Source organism: Benincasa hispida, chromosome 1 (genome assembly GCF_009727055.1).
Source record: "Benincasa hispida cultivar B227 chromosome 1, ASM972705v1, whole genome shotgun sequence".
Classification (NCBI taxonomy): domain Eukaryota; kingdom Viridiplantae; phylum Streptophyta; class Magnoliopsida; order Cucurbitales; family Cucurbitaceae; genus Benincasa; species Benincasa hispida.
The window spans coordinates 138446-154870 of NC_052349.1; the positions used below are offsets into that span (position 1 = coordinate 138446).

At 34.1% G+C, this 16425-nt stretch overlaps 1 protein-coding gene across 1 annotated transcript; it reads left to right on the forward strand.

Moving 5' to 3' along the window:
• Positions 1 to 8161: 8161 nt before the first annotated feature.
• On the forward strand, positions 8162 to 9436 carry LOC120068955 (glycine-rich protein 23-like). Its single transcript, XM_039020599.1, has 2 exons — positions 8162 to 8361; positions 9226 to 9436. Exons 1-2 carry the CDS (start codon positions 8162 to 8164, stop codon positions 9434 to 9436), a joined length of 411 nt encoding a protein of 136 aa, XP_038876527.1.
• The last annotated feature ends 6989 nt before the right edge of the window (positions 9437 to 16425 follow it).

The window sequence follows — 16425 nt, forward strand, 5'->3', positions numbered from 1 at the left end:
ACCAAGAACATTAGAAACAGATGACTGTCATACCCTATAGTCAAGCAGTTGGAAGCCTAATGTATTTAATAATTTCTACCAAACCTGATCTCTCATATTCAGCTAGCTTAGTTAGTAGATATATATCTAATCCTGGTAAGAGACACTGAAAGGCTACTAAATGGATCCTAAGGTACTTGGTTTGGTCTAAAAACTCAATATTAGTCTCTAAATGGATCCTAAGGTACTTGGTTTGGTCTAAAAAAATATTAGTCTACCAAAGGTCAGCTGAACCAAACATAGAACTTTATGGATATATGGATTCTGACTATGCTGGTGATTTGGACAAAAGGTGGTCTTTAACAGGTTACCTTTTCCTTTATGTTTCTAATCTAATCAGCTAGAAAGCAACACTACAACCTATAGTAGCCTTATCTACAACAAAAGCCGAATACATGGCTTTAACAGAAGTAATCAAAGAGGCATTGTGGCTTAAGGGATTGCTGAAAGACTTTGGAATAGATCAAACAGTGGTGAAACTCTACTGTGACAACTAAAGTGCTATCTATTTATCCCGAAATTTACAATTCCACACTAGAACTAAGCATGTTGATATCAAATATCATTTCATTAGAGATAAAATTGACACAGGGTAGACAAAATGGTCAAAATCAAGAAGATAAGAAGATTCTAAGGCCTTAGAGTCAAGGTGGAGAATTTGAAGAAGCTTTAACTCAAATACCTCAGTTTTTTATTTGTTTATAACTAACTTTGTGATGTAAATGGTTAGCTGGTATGCTCTATAAATACCTCCGATCTTTAAAACAAAAATAGAGAGAGTTATCATCATTTTTCCTAGTTTTATGTAAATAACAAAAACTATATGCAATCTTCATTAGTAAAAGAACTTGGATCTTCCAGTAGACGTAGGTAATCTTGCCGAACCACATAAACTATGTGTTTCATCTTCTTGCCTTTATCTTTCTTGTTCATACGATTGTCTTCTTTTTGCAAATCACGTGCCATTCATTCACCATTCAAATCGCATCGAATTACCGAGTATCGAGTTTAATCGTGCATTGATCTTCATTATCGAGTTGATTGTTTTCATCTTCAAGTCACACCGAGTATTTTTCAAGAATCATCGAGTAAGGTAGAGTATTAGTTCATTTGTCATTGAGTTCCATCGAGGATTTAATAGAGACTCATGAAGAAGGGAATTCTCATCGAGCATCAAGTAGGAAGACGTCGAGCGTCGAGTATCGATCATCGAGGATTTGGTAGAATAATTCTTAGCCTTTTCTTCATCTTTCCTGTATTGATCTTGAGTATTTGGGCCAAATGAAGAGTACTTGACCCAATAGAAGATAATTATAATTACTTCCACCATGCTAAACTTGGAAAGACCGTAAAAATTATGATGATTTCAACATATCTTAAGTTCTCAGCCTCCAAGGACTAAAATATTGTCATTTCATAATTTTCTCAAAAAATTCTCAAAATTCAATAGATCTTTTAAGTTGTAATTTAACCTTCAAAACAAACACAATTCAAAATAGTTAAAGTTAAATTACAAATTTAGTTCTCACTTTCTAGACTTTGTGTTTAATAGATTTTCAAACTCTCAATTTTACATCCAATAGAACCTTGCATTTTTTTTTTTTTTTTTGTTGATAATGATCATTGATCATTTTTAAAATTTACATACATACACAAAATTAAAAAATTGAGACCTATTATACGTTAAATTCAATTTCAAGTCTAATACACTAATTAATTTTTTATTTTTTAATATGTCAACTTATTAAACCTAAAATCAAAATATTTAAGGTTAAATTACAACTTTGGTACTCGTTTTTATCCAATAGATTCCCAAACTCTCATTTTTATATCTAATAGGTCCTTTCAATTTTTTTATTTGTGGCTAATTTTCTTTGACATTTAAAAAAGAAAAGAAAAGAAAAGAAAAGAAAATTGCACATTCAATGTAAATCCCGAACCCTATTTTTCCTACTTAAATATGATAATTAGTATGTTAATTAAATTTAAATATAAGTTAATGTAGTGTTTGTAAGGAAAGCTTGAGGATGATATGAAAAAGGAAGAGTTCTAAGTAAGAAGAAACAAGGCTCTCGGGTAGCATGGGCATTGAGACATTAGGTGAGGAAATTTAGCTAAGTATGGAAGCTAAATGTGCCATGCATTGATGTGGCCTAGTGTGCAGCAGCCATGCTCCTAGGAGGCTAGTTGATCGCATGATGAGTGTATGGCGTGGAGAAATGACTAAGTGTTGGTCATGAGTTGTTACCTTGTGTTAGCATGGGCAATGCGTCAACTAAAGGCCTCGAGAGATTAGGCGGGCAAGAAGGCGCGCGACTTGTATGAACGTCTGGGCAATGGGTTGCAATGTGCATTGGCTAGGTGAGGTAGCGTGCATTGGTCGGACGAGTTGTGTGGCCAGGCAAGACCATGCGATGGTGATCGACCTAAGTGATGGGCGCAGGACACCAATGTATACACTAACTAGTAGGCGGTGGGGCAGAACAAGGAGCCTTTGGATGCATGGTTGAGGCTATACGATGTTTAAGTAAATACCATGGGAAAAAAAGACGGGCGATAGCACTAGGCCAAGCAATGGGCAAGATGCGTTGAAGCTATGCGTTGGCCAAGGGTTGTATGATGGATATGCCATGCAATGGTAAGATGATGGTGAAGCCATGAATTGGTTAAGTGGTGATCATAACTTTTTCACCCACTATGGTGGGCCAACTATTGAGATTAAGGGGACTAATCCCACTTAATGGGCTAGCTAGCACGATTGGACTTAGGCTAAAGCATGTAGTTTTCACTATAAAAGGGAGGCCTCAGTTTAGGAGCTTGGTTTGAGCAATCTACTCGTGCTATTGAGGTGATTTTAGAGACATTCATTTGTGTGTTGAGTGTAGTTGAAGCACTAGGGCTACTGGAAGAAATATTTTATGGATTCAAGTTGGAATCTGAAGAAAATCGCAATAAGGTCAAGCTTTTGAATGAATCTGAGCCAGTAGAGAAGACTGAAGGATTCTAGTCAAATTAAGAGGAATTCAGAGCTTAAATTTTAAGATAAGAAAGCTAAGATATTTTAAAAAAATTTTGTAGAAGGAAAATTTCCAAAAAAATGGTCTAAAAAATAAGTTATTCGAGCTCAAAAATGAATTTGGAATTTTAGTTTGAATAAGCAGGTAGCTGCTTAGGTTGAGCAAGCAAGCAGCTTGAACGGCCAGACGGTGAGGCAGATGAATGCGCGCGTGGAGAGCTAAGTTGCATGCAAGGAATGCACTGGGTTGGGCAAAGGATGCACTGAGGTGTGTTGAACCGTGCCCCAGCAAAGAAAACGCCTACGACTAAGTCAGGCGCACTAGCGCGGTGCATGCATGTTGAAGTCATAAGCACAAGGGGTGTTGTGTGGGCGTTGGGCTGTACAGTAGTGCAAGCGGGGCTATGGGGGCAGGCGCGCGAGGCGCTAGGTGTAAGGTTACGCTAGAGTGTGTTGGCACATGGCTGGACGAGTGCTTGAGGCGTGCAATGGGCGCATGGATGGTCTTGTGGCCACATAACCTAGAAGCAAAACTCGAGGAAATTCTAAGTGTTTAACGCATAAGAAGGTATGCGTTGAGCTTGAAAGGGATGTTATAAGTTAAATGTTAAAGCTTGTTTAAGTGAGTTAATCTCACACAAGGATTAAGGCAATGGCTAAACATAGTTATCATTTCCACACGATAAATGACAATAGGAAAGGCTTATCAACCCTAAGAGGAACGCCCATGGTTGTGAGTGACAAAATTCATGTTTTTCCAATGTTTTAGTAACACATGCTTTACTTAAATGTTTAGTCGCATGCTTTGCTTGTTTTTAAAGAATGTCTAAAGAAAGTTTCCAAGCAAACTAGATTTCATGAAGTCTATTAACGCATGCTAACTTAAAGAAGTTAATGAAAGCATTTTTTAAGTATCTCTATACTTAATTTTTAGGAAACATGCATTGGAAGTTCTATGGTTAATAGTAATGATGTTCAAGCATATGATTTATGTTGTTTATGAACCAAAGTATGTTTTAATTCAAAGTATGAGTTTTATGATGATTTCTAGAACCCGATACTGAATGACATTATGAAGGTATTTGGACAGTAGTACCTAAAGTATGACAGTACTTAGTTATTACCACATGCACATGGGTAGAGTTGACGTTGGTTATGTTGAGATTACTCTATACCAACTAAGGTTTGATGTTGAGGGATTGAGCAAAAGGGTTCTCTCTCAACTAAGGAGCATGTTGAGCTATGTTTTAAGTTATGCTATATTTGAAAGTTTTAAGTATGAGTTTGCTTGGCAGTTTTCAGTTTTAAAGCATGATGTTTATGATTTATTAGTCACTCACTAGGCTAGTAGCTCACTCGTTTTAAATGTTTTCTTCTTCAAGTAGTGGTCAATTCCCCAAAGATTAACTACACTACTGCTCTTCCACTCAAGGACTCCAGTTTACAAAGAAGTTTTAGGTGTCTACTTATAAATGTTTGTACATATGCATTGTTCATGATAGGGACAAAGGCTAGCTGTTGGGACCCATGAACTCTGTATTTGTTAATGATGTAATTGTTGGATCTACACCATCACCCAGCGGAAGGGAACCAGGATCCATAAACACTCTAGTTCATTAATTTTGGTTGAAAAGAAACATGCTAAAAACAGAGTATAATGGGTTTCATGAACATACCTTGGCCGAACCAACGAAATCTCCATTTCTAACTGCAAAATCCTTTGAATCCTTGTGTAGACCACCACAAGATCTTCCCTACGATTCTCTTGGTGCTCTAGATTAAGTTTTGGGACTCAAAATAAGCTAGAATCAAAGGGAATAAGGAGAAAACTCATTGAACATAACCCATTGAAGAACACCTTCTTCATCCGAATTTTTCAGCAAAAATTCAGTCTGTTCTCATGCCTTTCTTCACTCCACTCTCTTCAATATATTGCAGACTATCATGAAAAGAGATGTGTTACATGGGATGCAGCTCATGCTTGGAGTAAAGCAAAGAAGAAGGTGGGTTCCTCCAAGTAAGCTAGTTGAAGATGAAAAACCCATTTTTTTCAAGTTTGTGTAATTTTTCCATTTTTCAAAAATCCAAAATTGATTTTAAAATAATATTTTATTTCTAAAATCAAGATTTATTAATTTTACAAATTAATTTCAAAATTTAATTTTCTAATAAAATTAATAAATGATTATTTAAACAATTTAAATAATTCTAATTAATTTAATATTAAAATTTTTACACAAATTCATCTTCATATATTTAAATCATATTTAAATATATTTTCTCCAATTCCGTTCGATTCTAATTTGAACGTTTCAAATTAACTTATCACACTACTCTAGAGCTAATCCATTTCCAAGTTAGTAGGGGGACCTCATGGACCTACAGATCATGGGCTCCAACGATCTGAGATTAATCGACTAAACTCATTAGACCGATCTAACCTCCATTCGTTAACTAATGGGTCACTCTACTAAAGCCCATAGTTGAACTCCCCTCACTGTAAATATATTATGTCCACTCGATATAACCATGATTAATAAGTTAACCCTTCATAGGTTGTTCGCAATAACAGTTGGGTCAAATCTCTGTTTTACCCTTGAAATTACCTCTTGTTCCTTAAGTCCCCACTGATCCCCTGATGAACAATTTTTTTGTGATCCAATCACAAAACCGAGTCCCTCTCATACCAAATGAGAGGGTGGGATCCCTTGTTCAAGCCCCAGAATCAACACTTAAGGGAACAACCTCTCTACTATCCCTAAAGCGGGTAGGAGTGAATTCCTCTTGCACCATATGTCCCCAGCTATCTATCCAGTCTTACCCCTGAAATAGCATTCATATTGGGTCGGCGTTATTGAATCAACCCTCACCTATGCAAATCTAAGGGTAATCCCGAATAAACAGGAGTTCATAGTTAGATCAGGATTAAGGTCAAGTTACCTTGGTCATCGCTTTGAAATAGTCAGTCTTAAACAGTAAACAACGTTATAAAATAAGAGTGACTCATTTCGTGGTCCGATCTTGTACAAACGCTTTTGCACAAGGACACCCCAACTCTTCATGTCCAACGTGAACGAATTAGGATCACTTTGTTTGTAGCACTTTACAACTTCTTGTAACAACTACAGAGCATGTTGTATCCAATAGTGTTATCAGAATAAGGTATCCAACCTTATCCATGTACTATAGATCATTTTAACTATTTACTCGAACCTGATCCACCTTTCTGTCTCCACATAAAGTTCAAGTACTCATCCAATAGTCAAGGGACTTTTAGGTTTATTGGATTTCTATTCAAGCAAAAAATTTATTCAATAACACCTTTATTAAATTTTCAGAATAAGCTCTATTGTTTACATACCACAAGTTTTAGGACATAAAACCCAATAGTAATCATGTCGCGTTCTTAACCCTGGTTGTGTCATCTTAGTTTGAGCATCTTAAATTGTTATTTAAATATTCTAGGAGCAGGTTAAGAATAGAGGTTAGACCGTAAGTGCCACAAAGAGTTGGTAACTGTTGCCGTCACATTCTCTTCTAGATTTAGAGGGTAATATAGGAGGTGTGACATTCAATACATAAAATTCAAAATTTGAAGTCCTATTACATATAAAATCCAATTCAAATTTAATACACCAATTAATTTATTTTTCTTTTCAATATGTCAACTTTAAATCTAATCAAAATTAAAATTTAGGTCCCGTTTGGTAACCATTTTGTTTTTTGTTTTTGGTTTTTGAAAATTAAACCTAATTTCTCGACATTTCTTATAATGATTTGCATCTCTCATAAGTATAATAGTTGAATTCTTAGCCAAATTCAAAAAACAAAAACAAATTTTTAAAAGTTACTTTTTTTAGTTTTCAAAATTTGGCTTAAGTGTAATGGTTGAATTCTCAGCCAAATTTAAAAAACAAAACAAGTTTTTAAAAGTTATTTTTTTTTTTCTCCCAAAAATTGATCTGGTTTTTTAAACCATTAGTAAAAATGGATAATAAAGGAGGAAAAAATTTAAAAGTAGAAATAGTGTCTTCAGACTTAATTTTCAAAAACAGAAAACTAAAAACTAAATAGTTACTAAACGACGTTTAATGATTCATTCGACAACATGTTGAAGTCTCATATGATAACTAACCATTTGGATTATGAAAAATATAAGATGTTTTTCATTTTTCCTATAAAAAAAAAAAATTGAATTTTTACTCTAATTTCAAAATGCAAAAACAAGTTTAAAAAAATTATTTGTTTAAATTTCAAAACTTACGTTGGGTTTTTCAAAACACTGTGTAGTGGAAGAAAAATAAAGAAATCAGGACTAGTAAAGTTGAAAACCAATATTTATAAACCTAATTTTTAAAAATTAAGCGGTTTAGTAACTACTTGATTTTTTGTTTTTTTTAAAATTAAGCTTATTTCATCAATATTTTCTACAATAATTTGCATATTTCTTAAATACAATGGTTAAATTTTTAGTCAAATTCACTACACAAAAACAACCTTTTGAAAGTTACTATTTTAGCTATTAAAATTTAACTTTATTTTTTAAATCATTGATAAAAAGTAGATAACAAAAAAATAAATTTAAAAGTGGAAATAGTATTCGTAAACTTAATTTTTAAATTTAAAAAAAAAAAAACAAAAGATATAATATAATTTAAGTTAGCAAACAAACATCGTTGACGTCAGTCATTTATTCAATAACAGACGAAGACGTGGAGGTCAACCGACAAAACGCAACCGGATGCGGCGTATTCCGGCCATGCAAAGGTATCGACATGCAAAAAGCCGCCGTTGAACGACCTCCATAAATATTTATCATCTTTTAATATTATATATATCTGAGATCTCAACCAACTCTCTGATCACAAAATTTAAGAATTTCTATTTTTCCAAGAACATCAATATAATATAATGTCACCAGTTGCATGCCCTTAAATTAATTAAATTTCCATTTACTCCTCAACGCTACACCTTCAACTGTTCCTCCTCTCTCTTCCCCTTTTTTCTCCCTATATAATCCATGCAAATCCATGCATTAATTTTGAGTTATAAGAATAACAAAATTTAAAAAAGAAAAAAACCAAACAAACAGAGAGATCATATATTATGGAGAAGCTTTTCGTAATGCTTTTGTTGGTCGCCGTTGCGGTGGCGCGTAGTGTTCCGAGTGGTGATCGGGTGGAGTTTGTGGACGCAGTTGAAGTGAAGGCGGAGGAGATGCCGAAGGATGGTGGCCGTGGTGATGCTGTTCATGACCAGAAGAATTTTGTCTACGGCGGAATTGGCGGCTTTGCTGGCATGGGCGGGTACGTATCCTTAAAATTAGACTACCCCTATTTTCATACATCTCTTCTATCATAAAGAAAGGAAGGAATATATATATATATATATTAAAGTTTGTTACGTGTCAACTTATTATTACAAATTTAAATATAAATTGTATTTAATTTTTTTTTCTTTAAAAATACTTTTAGGTTGTTGAAATTGCTTAAAAGGGTCCAATCTATATAAACACTCGATCTTTTGTCTCTTTAGCTACCCAAAAAACACATTAATGTCATTTATTTAATATCGCTATTTTTTAAAAGAATTTGCATTATATGTTCTAGGGCGTGCTCATATTGTTTGGAGTAATGTCTAAGTACTCCCATTTCTCTACACACAAAGAAAAACAATTTTTATTTTTATTTTTTTAAAAAAAAGAATTGTCAAATTTTCATTGATGCATCGGGGCTACACCTAAGTTTTTTCCTTTTCTTTTTATTTTTCTGAATCTCACTTGAATTCAAGGGTAGTTTTGAGAATATTTATGAAATGTTATGCATGATATTATGACTCTTTGAAATAATATAAATACTCTTAAACAAACAACGAATTGAGCTGTATTTTATAATTCAGCCCTAAAAATAAACTAGGTTTAATTCTTTGCCATTTTCTGTAATATGTTTTCACTCTTATAAAACATGCAACTTCAATTTTAAGCTAAAAATAAGCTTTTTAGAAACTCTTTTTTTATTATTAATTTAAAAATAAATAAAAATGGTTTTCAATACTCAATAGCGTTGAACATGGTAAATGGGAGGGATTAAAAAATAGAAAAAAGATTATTATCCTTGGGAGCCTAAATTAATGGTGGATAAATTTACTACTTTGTTCATATCATTCAACAGGTACGCAGGGTTGGGGGGGTTGCCGATGCTGGGGGGTGCCGCCGGAATCGGAAAATTTGGTGGAATCGGTGGGGTCGCCGGAATTGGTGGCTTGGGTGTCCCCGTCGGTCTGGGAGGGGGCGGTGGAGCTGGTGGGGTCGGCGGAGGAGCTGGAGGAATCGGTGGCCTAGCTGGGCATGGACTTGGCGGAGCTGGCGGAATAGGGGTCTAGCTGGCATGGACTTGGCGGGGCGGGGGATGTTGGAGGCGGCAGTGGCGTCGGTGCATCGGATGATCCAACGGTGGTGTTGGAGGAGATGGAGGAGCTGGCGGTGGTCCGGTCAGTGGCGCTGTTCACCCATAAGTTCTGAAAAGAAATTATGTTATGTTAATTATTAGTGCAGTTTGTTGAAGCGCATGTTAGGGATTTTGATTTGTGTGTTGGCAAAAAGGTGGCGGCTTTTGTGTTTGAAGTTATGCATGCATGCATGCACGTACTATGTTCCTGTCTTTAATAAATAAATATTCCTTTTTCTTAATACATTAATTTAAAACATTATGACTCATTTGCTAATCATTTTATTTTCGAAAATTAAGTTTATAAATACTACTTGTACCTTCAAAGTTCTTCATTTGTTATATGTTTTTCCCCAATGGTTTAAAAAAAATCAAGCCGAATTTTGAGAATTAAAAAAGTAACTTTAAAAAAATTATTTTATTTTTTAAAATTTTCCAATAATTCAACCATTGTATTTAAGAAATATACAAATTATTGTAAAAAATGTGAATGAAATAGACTTAAATGATTACCAAACGAGATCCTAATTTTCATTTCGAATTTTAATTGTACATTTTATATCTATCTTAACTGAGTTAGAAAAAAAAAAAAAAATACTAAAGGATGAGAACATAATCCTTTCATTATTAAGCATTTGATACGTCAATAATGACATTAGTTATTTTATTTTATTGACTTTATACATCATTCTCAAAAATGTTTATTTTATGTCAAGTAATGGAATAATCAAACATAACATAGCGCATCAACTAAGATATGCCAATTTCATTTTTAAGTTCAAAATTTCATTCATTATTCTCGCATTTGCTTGAGTTTAACAAAAAAAAAAATGAAATTTTATGATTAAAATACGAAAAATATTTGTCGGGCTGCAACATATTTTGTACAGATTCTTCTTTCTGTTTCGTTTTCGATAGTTTTTAAAAAATATAAAATATTGTTGATTCTGGAAATATATGTACGAAGGTAAGAGTGTTGATATATAATAATTAAATATACTTTCACCTGGATTGATTGATGGTTTAACAACCAAATTAATAAATCTATAGATGAACGCACATCGAATAAAATTAAGCGATCTCACAATATTTATAAGATAAATGAATTATTCTTCACATTAGCCATAATCGGTTTTAAGATAGAAGTACATGTTATTTCTTAAAAATAAACTCACGTGTATTATAGGTTTCAACTATTTTTTTGTACAGTTATTTTGTTGTTGAGAGAAATGCATGGAAATAAGTGCAACCAAGCTCATTATTACTTTTAGAGCAATACTTTGATGTACCAATCTTTATACATTTTATTCTCATCACATCCATAAAAATATATTGAAATATTTTGAAAATAAATGATAATTATTTACCTTAAAGGTAAATTATGGTTTAATAATTTGTAGGACGTGCTTCAATATTTTTTCGTATTTTATAGAATAAGTACTTCTTTGTTACTTAAATTTGTTGATCATGAATTGAAAGAAAGAAATTGAATGAGTTATTACCTTTGAGTAATACTTGAGTGTATCTTAAATAATATTCATTTTTTTTATCTCACTCTCATTATTCACATTAAAAAAGTTATTATAATATTTTAAAAAGAAAAAAAAAAACAAAAAGAAGGATTTGACATATATGAAATTATGATTAGACAATATACGTATTTTTATTACGAAAAGGTTCAGTGTATTTAATGATGAATTTTGCATGACCACCACCTGTAAGACCTGCCCTTTCTACCACCACCACAGTTTGATCAATCAAAACTTGCATGTCTCGAACATCGCGACGGATCACTTCTTCCGAGATTTCTTCCGAAGGAAAAAAATAAATAAATAAAAAGAAATCAATAAACAAAAAGTTGAGAGCCTTCATTTCAAATAAATATTTGGTGGAATGTTAAATTGAAAACTGCAGATTTGAGTTACACTCTGTTCGATATAGGATTGAAATTTTGGTTTGAAGAAATAAACATTATCTGAATTGCATGTATAGTGCAGATCCCGACAATTAATTTGGCGTCAGATAGCTCATCTATCTATCTATTTAGATTGATTCAAAAAAGTTGTTTTTAATAGTTATCAGATATTTCAATTTTTTTTATATAAAAAAATTATTTATTTTTTAAATTAAATACTTAAAAACGTATGCCAATACACATTTAATTGACATAAAAAAAAATATCGAGACAGATTTCCTTTGTTTAGTCTAACTCACTTGTCTAACCACGATATTTGTTAGGTAGAAAGCTTTTATTTTTGTACTTCTTATTTTTCTTGAATATCTATTAGTTTTTTCTTACGTGTGGTTGGATTGGGCTTGCAAGCCTATAAATTTTACGGAATCCATAATATAGTTAAGTATTGTTCCAAAAAAAACATTAACAAAATCATTGTTCGAGAAAGAAATCCAAAAAACTTCAATGCTCTCAAATTTAGAGTATTCTACTTATACACAATGAATGGTTCAATAATATAATTGATACAATAGACATCTTAACTCATGAACAAGAAAGGATAAATGCAAGCTATTATCGAACCGTACATTTGTCCATTTGAGCGATGGGATATAAATTACCATTTCAAAAGGTTGATGGTTCAATTTTCGTTCTCACAATGTTGAACTAAAAAAGAATAATACGGGATACACTCATCTTTATGCTTCCTTTCTCATCACTCACATAAAAAAAAAAAAAAATATTTCAAATTTGATTGTTGTGGAGATGTATCTCAGTATTTTTAAAAAAAATAAATGCTGGTGTGATGTCAAATCGAATGGCCAAAAGGGCACCACGTGGGTAGCCAAATCAAAGTTCCATAGCCTCCTTGTCGAGCTAAGATCTCCACAAATGGCATATACACTCAAAATCCCCGCTCCCAAATTCTCTCTATAAATATCAACAATAACAACGCACATTCTCTATCCCTATATCCATATCCCCATATGGCTCGACCCCTAATTTTCCTCTGTCTTTTGGTTTTGATCATAACCAGTAGCGTAGCTCAGCAGCAACCCAACGCCGGCAGCGATAGGCCTGGATGAACCGGTTGTTGGTAGACGACTTGTCGTCTCCCCATCTTGGTGTCGTTTTACGGATAACATGTGTATGTCGACAATAAAGAGCGTTGAGATGTTATAGTTGTAATAGATATGTGCAGTCAGCAGTGTGGTTTACATATTAATGAATAAGCTGCTGCATGTGTCGATGCTTCCACTTTCTTTTACTGAAATAGTAATACTTGGCTGATTCAACACATAAGTAACATAAAATCTATGTATCATTTATAGACTATTAAATCTATATCTAAATTTTATTATATTTACAAATTATTTGACATGATACTATATTTACTAATATTTTGAATATGATTGTTGTATTTGTAATTGTTCCAAAAAATTAAGGTTTCAACTCATGACACCTACAAGCCATTTCAAGCATGTTATTAAAAAAAATCATGTTGGTACTTGTACTCTTGTACTCTAAATTTTGTTTCATTTTGGCATCCTTACTTTCAATGGTACAATTTATGTACTCGTCCGTTCAATAAAATTTAAATTAGTAATCTAGAATTGAATTTTATTGAAAATTTGGTTAAATAACAACAATTATGATTTTAAAGCATATTTTCACAATTAATAAAACGAATCATCGAAAACTAAAACTTTTGAAAAAAATCAACAAGACACTAATTCCATAGACTAATTTTCAGAATTACTGAAGTAGATGCAGACTTTTTTTTTTTTAATACTCATGAGTGTCCGAGTAAGCTTTCATGCATCTCGACTAATCTCATCATACAATCCCGTTTTCGTAGGAAATCAATTTATGGATAGGTGACCACCATGAATTAAACCATTGATCTCTTAGCTAGCCATTTGGAATATATGTGTTGAATGAAAAATTTTGGACCAATCAAAGCTGTCACGTCATTTACTAAATTAATGATGAAATTTTAAATCATTAAATTTGGGACTAATTAGGAGTTGATACACTTCCTGAATTGAAGTTGAAGATAAATTTCGATGACGTCACGTTGTGTCATCATGACTGTTGAATCAGGTAAAATTAATTTAGTCCAATCTCATATAATTATTTGGCCTAAAGTTCAATTGAGTCCAAAATTGGGCTTAATGAGGCCTAAATACCAAAATAGGCCCAGATCCAAGTAATTGGGCCCAAATCCATGGGCCCACTAAACCTATGGGTCAACCAAGCCCAGTTAATCCATGGGTCAACCAGCCCAAGCCCATCAAAGAGTCCTATAAATAGGGGAGTTATTCTCATTTCATGGTCAGCAATTTTACATTCAGAGAGCCCATAGCGAATTTATCAACAAGCACAAGACTCCCAAGACTCTTGAAGCTGCACTCATAGAAGATAGAAGACTTCTACTTCAAGAACATCCAGTGCCTTTCTTTTTCAAATCAAGTACATCCACTCAACCGAAAGATAATCAGAAAGTCAAGTACTAGAGATCGAACCACATCGCATCAAATCAACATTAACATCAACACCAACTCAAGTTCAACTCCACGAAATACGTTTCTCCAGAAACCTTGTGTGAACAAATTGACACACTCGGTGGGACATCTCTACCTTTCATCTCTCTCTCAGCATCTAAACAAGACAAATGACACCGAAGAAGATGGCATCTAGAGCTTCCTCCATAAACAGCTTTTACACAGGACCTATCGCCCGTAGTCGCTCAAGGAAAGTTATGCAGGAGCAAAAGCAAAGCTCCCTCATCGCGCACAACATATTTAGGCAAATGACGGAGTCCTCACAAGGCGAGGTTTTCATAAAAAAAGAACCCCTATTTGACAACTCTACTTCCGCCTTCAGCAAGTTGAAAAGAAATTTGCAGTTAGATGTGATTTCTGTCATGATGGCAGATGTAATGGCTGAAGCGGTCATGACAAAGATGGAAAGAAAGGTGAACTACCTGATGAAATTCGTCGAGGAGCGAGACCATGAGATTGTTGCCTTGAGAGAACATATGCAGTATCGAGAGGTTACTGAATCAAGCCAAGCACCTACGGTTAAAGTAATTGACAAAGGAAAGACCGTGCTGCAAGAAAACCAGCTGCAACAGTCAGCTTCAATAGCCTCTCAGTTGGTCTAACAACTGCAAGACATGATCATGGCCTCCATAAGGGCTTAGTATGGAGGCCCGACTCAGACTTCCTTCATGTATTCCAAATCATACTCCCAGAGGATCGACAACTTGAGAATGCTTGCGATGTATCAACCCCTAAAGTTCCAACAGTTCGATAGAAAAGCCAACCCCAAGCAACATATCGCCCACTTCATAGAAACATGCGAGAATGCGGGAACAAGGGGGAGATATGCTAGTCAAGCAGTTTGTTAAATCCCTCAAATTAAACACTTTTGACTGGTACACAGACTTAGGGCCTAAGGTGATCGACAACTGAGAGTAGTTTGAAAGGGGATTCTTGAATCACTTATATAGCACCAGACACACTGTTAGCATGATGGAACCGATGAATGCCAAGCAGTGGAAAGGCAAGCTAGTCATCGACTACATCAACTGATGGAGGGCTTTGAGTCTTGACTGCAAACATAGACTCACCAAATTATCCGCTGTAGAAATGTGCACCCAAGGCATGCACTGAAGACTCCTCTATATCCTGCAGGGAATAAAGCCCCATACCTTTAAGGAATTGGCGACTCGTGCCCATGATATGGAGCTAAGCATCACCAATAAGGGAACGAAGGATTTCTTGATCCCTAAGTCGAAGAAAGACAATAAGGAAGTGAAGGGCCCTGAGAAGATTGTGAAAAGGCACCGCGAAGGAATCAATGGTCATTAATTCGACCCCGTTAAAGTTTTCCTCGAAAGGGAAAGAGAATAAGATGGAAAAGAAAGACGAAAGAGGCAAAAGACGTCGCCTAACTCTGACAGTAATAAAAGCTTATAATTAGGGGTGGTCATTCAAACCGCAAAAATCGAATCGTTTCTAAAAACCAAACCGAACCGAATCGAAAAATTCGATTTGGTTCGATTTCACTTTCCAAAACCGAATTTGAAACCGAACTGAACTGTTTTTAGCTAATATATATATCCTAAGTCGAAGAAAGACAATAAGGAAGTGAAGGGCCCCGAGAAGATTGTGAAAGGCACCGCGAAGGAATCAATGGTCATAATTCGACCCCGTTAAAGTTTTCCTCAAAAGGGAAAGAGAATAAGATGGAAAAGAAAGACGAATGAGGCAAAAGACGTCGCCTAACTCTGACAGTAATAAAAGTTATAATTAGGGGTGGTCATTCAAACCGCAAAAATTGAACCGTTTCTAAAAATCAAACTGAACCGAACCGAAAACTCAATGAAACCAAAAAAATTGTTTTGGTTCGATTTCACTTTCGAAAACCGAATTTGAAACCGAACCGAACTGTTTTTAACTAATATATATATGTGTGTGTGTGTGTGTATATTTATATATTTAAAAAAAGAGTAAAAGCGAGTTTAAAACCGAACCGCTTTTAATTTAAAGAACAAAACCGAATCTAAAACTGAACCGAGCGAACCGTTTTTAATTCAAAAAAGAATATAATATAGATTTTTAAAAATGCCAAAATTGAATTTGAAACCGAACCAAACCGTTTCCACCATTACTTATAACTGATAAACTTTAATCAACAATACCAAAAAAAAAATTAACAACGTATCTATGCATTTACTTATATTTCATGGAAAAAAAAAAAAAAACAAGATCGACATTCTTCAAGCCTATTGGTGATAGAGATCTATCAATGATAGGCCCCACTAAAATATACATTTGAAGTTTAAAGCACATAAACAAATAGATTTCTATCAACATCCTGAAGTTTAAAGTACCGTAACAAAAAAAAAGAACATGTAGATTTCTATCACCGATTTCAAACATAATGAAGTTTAAGTTACCTAA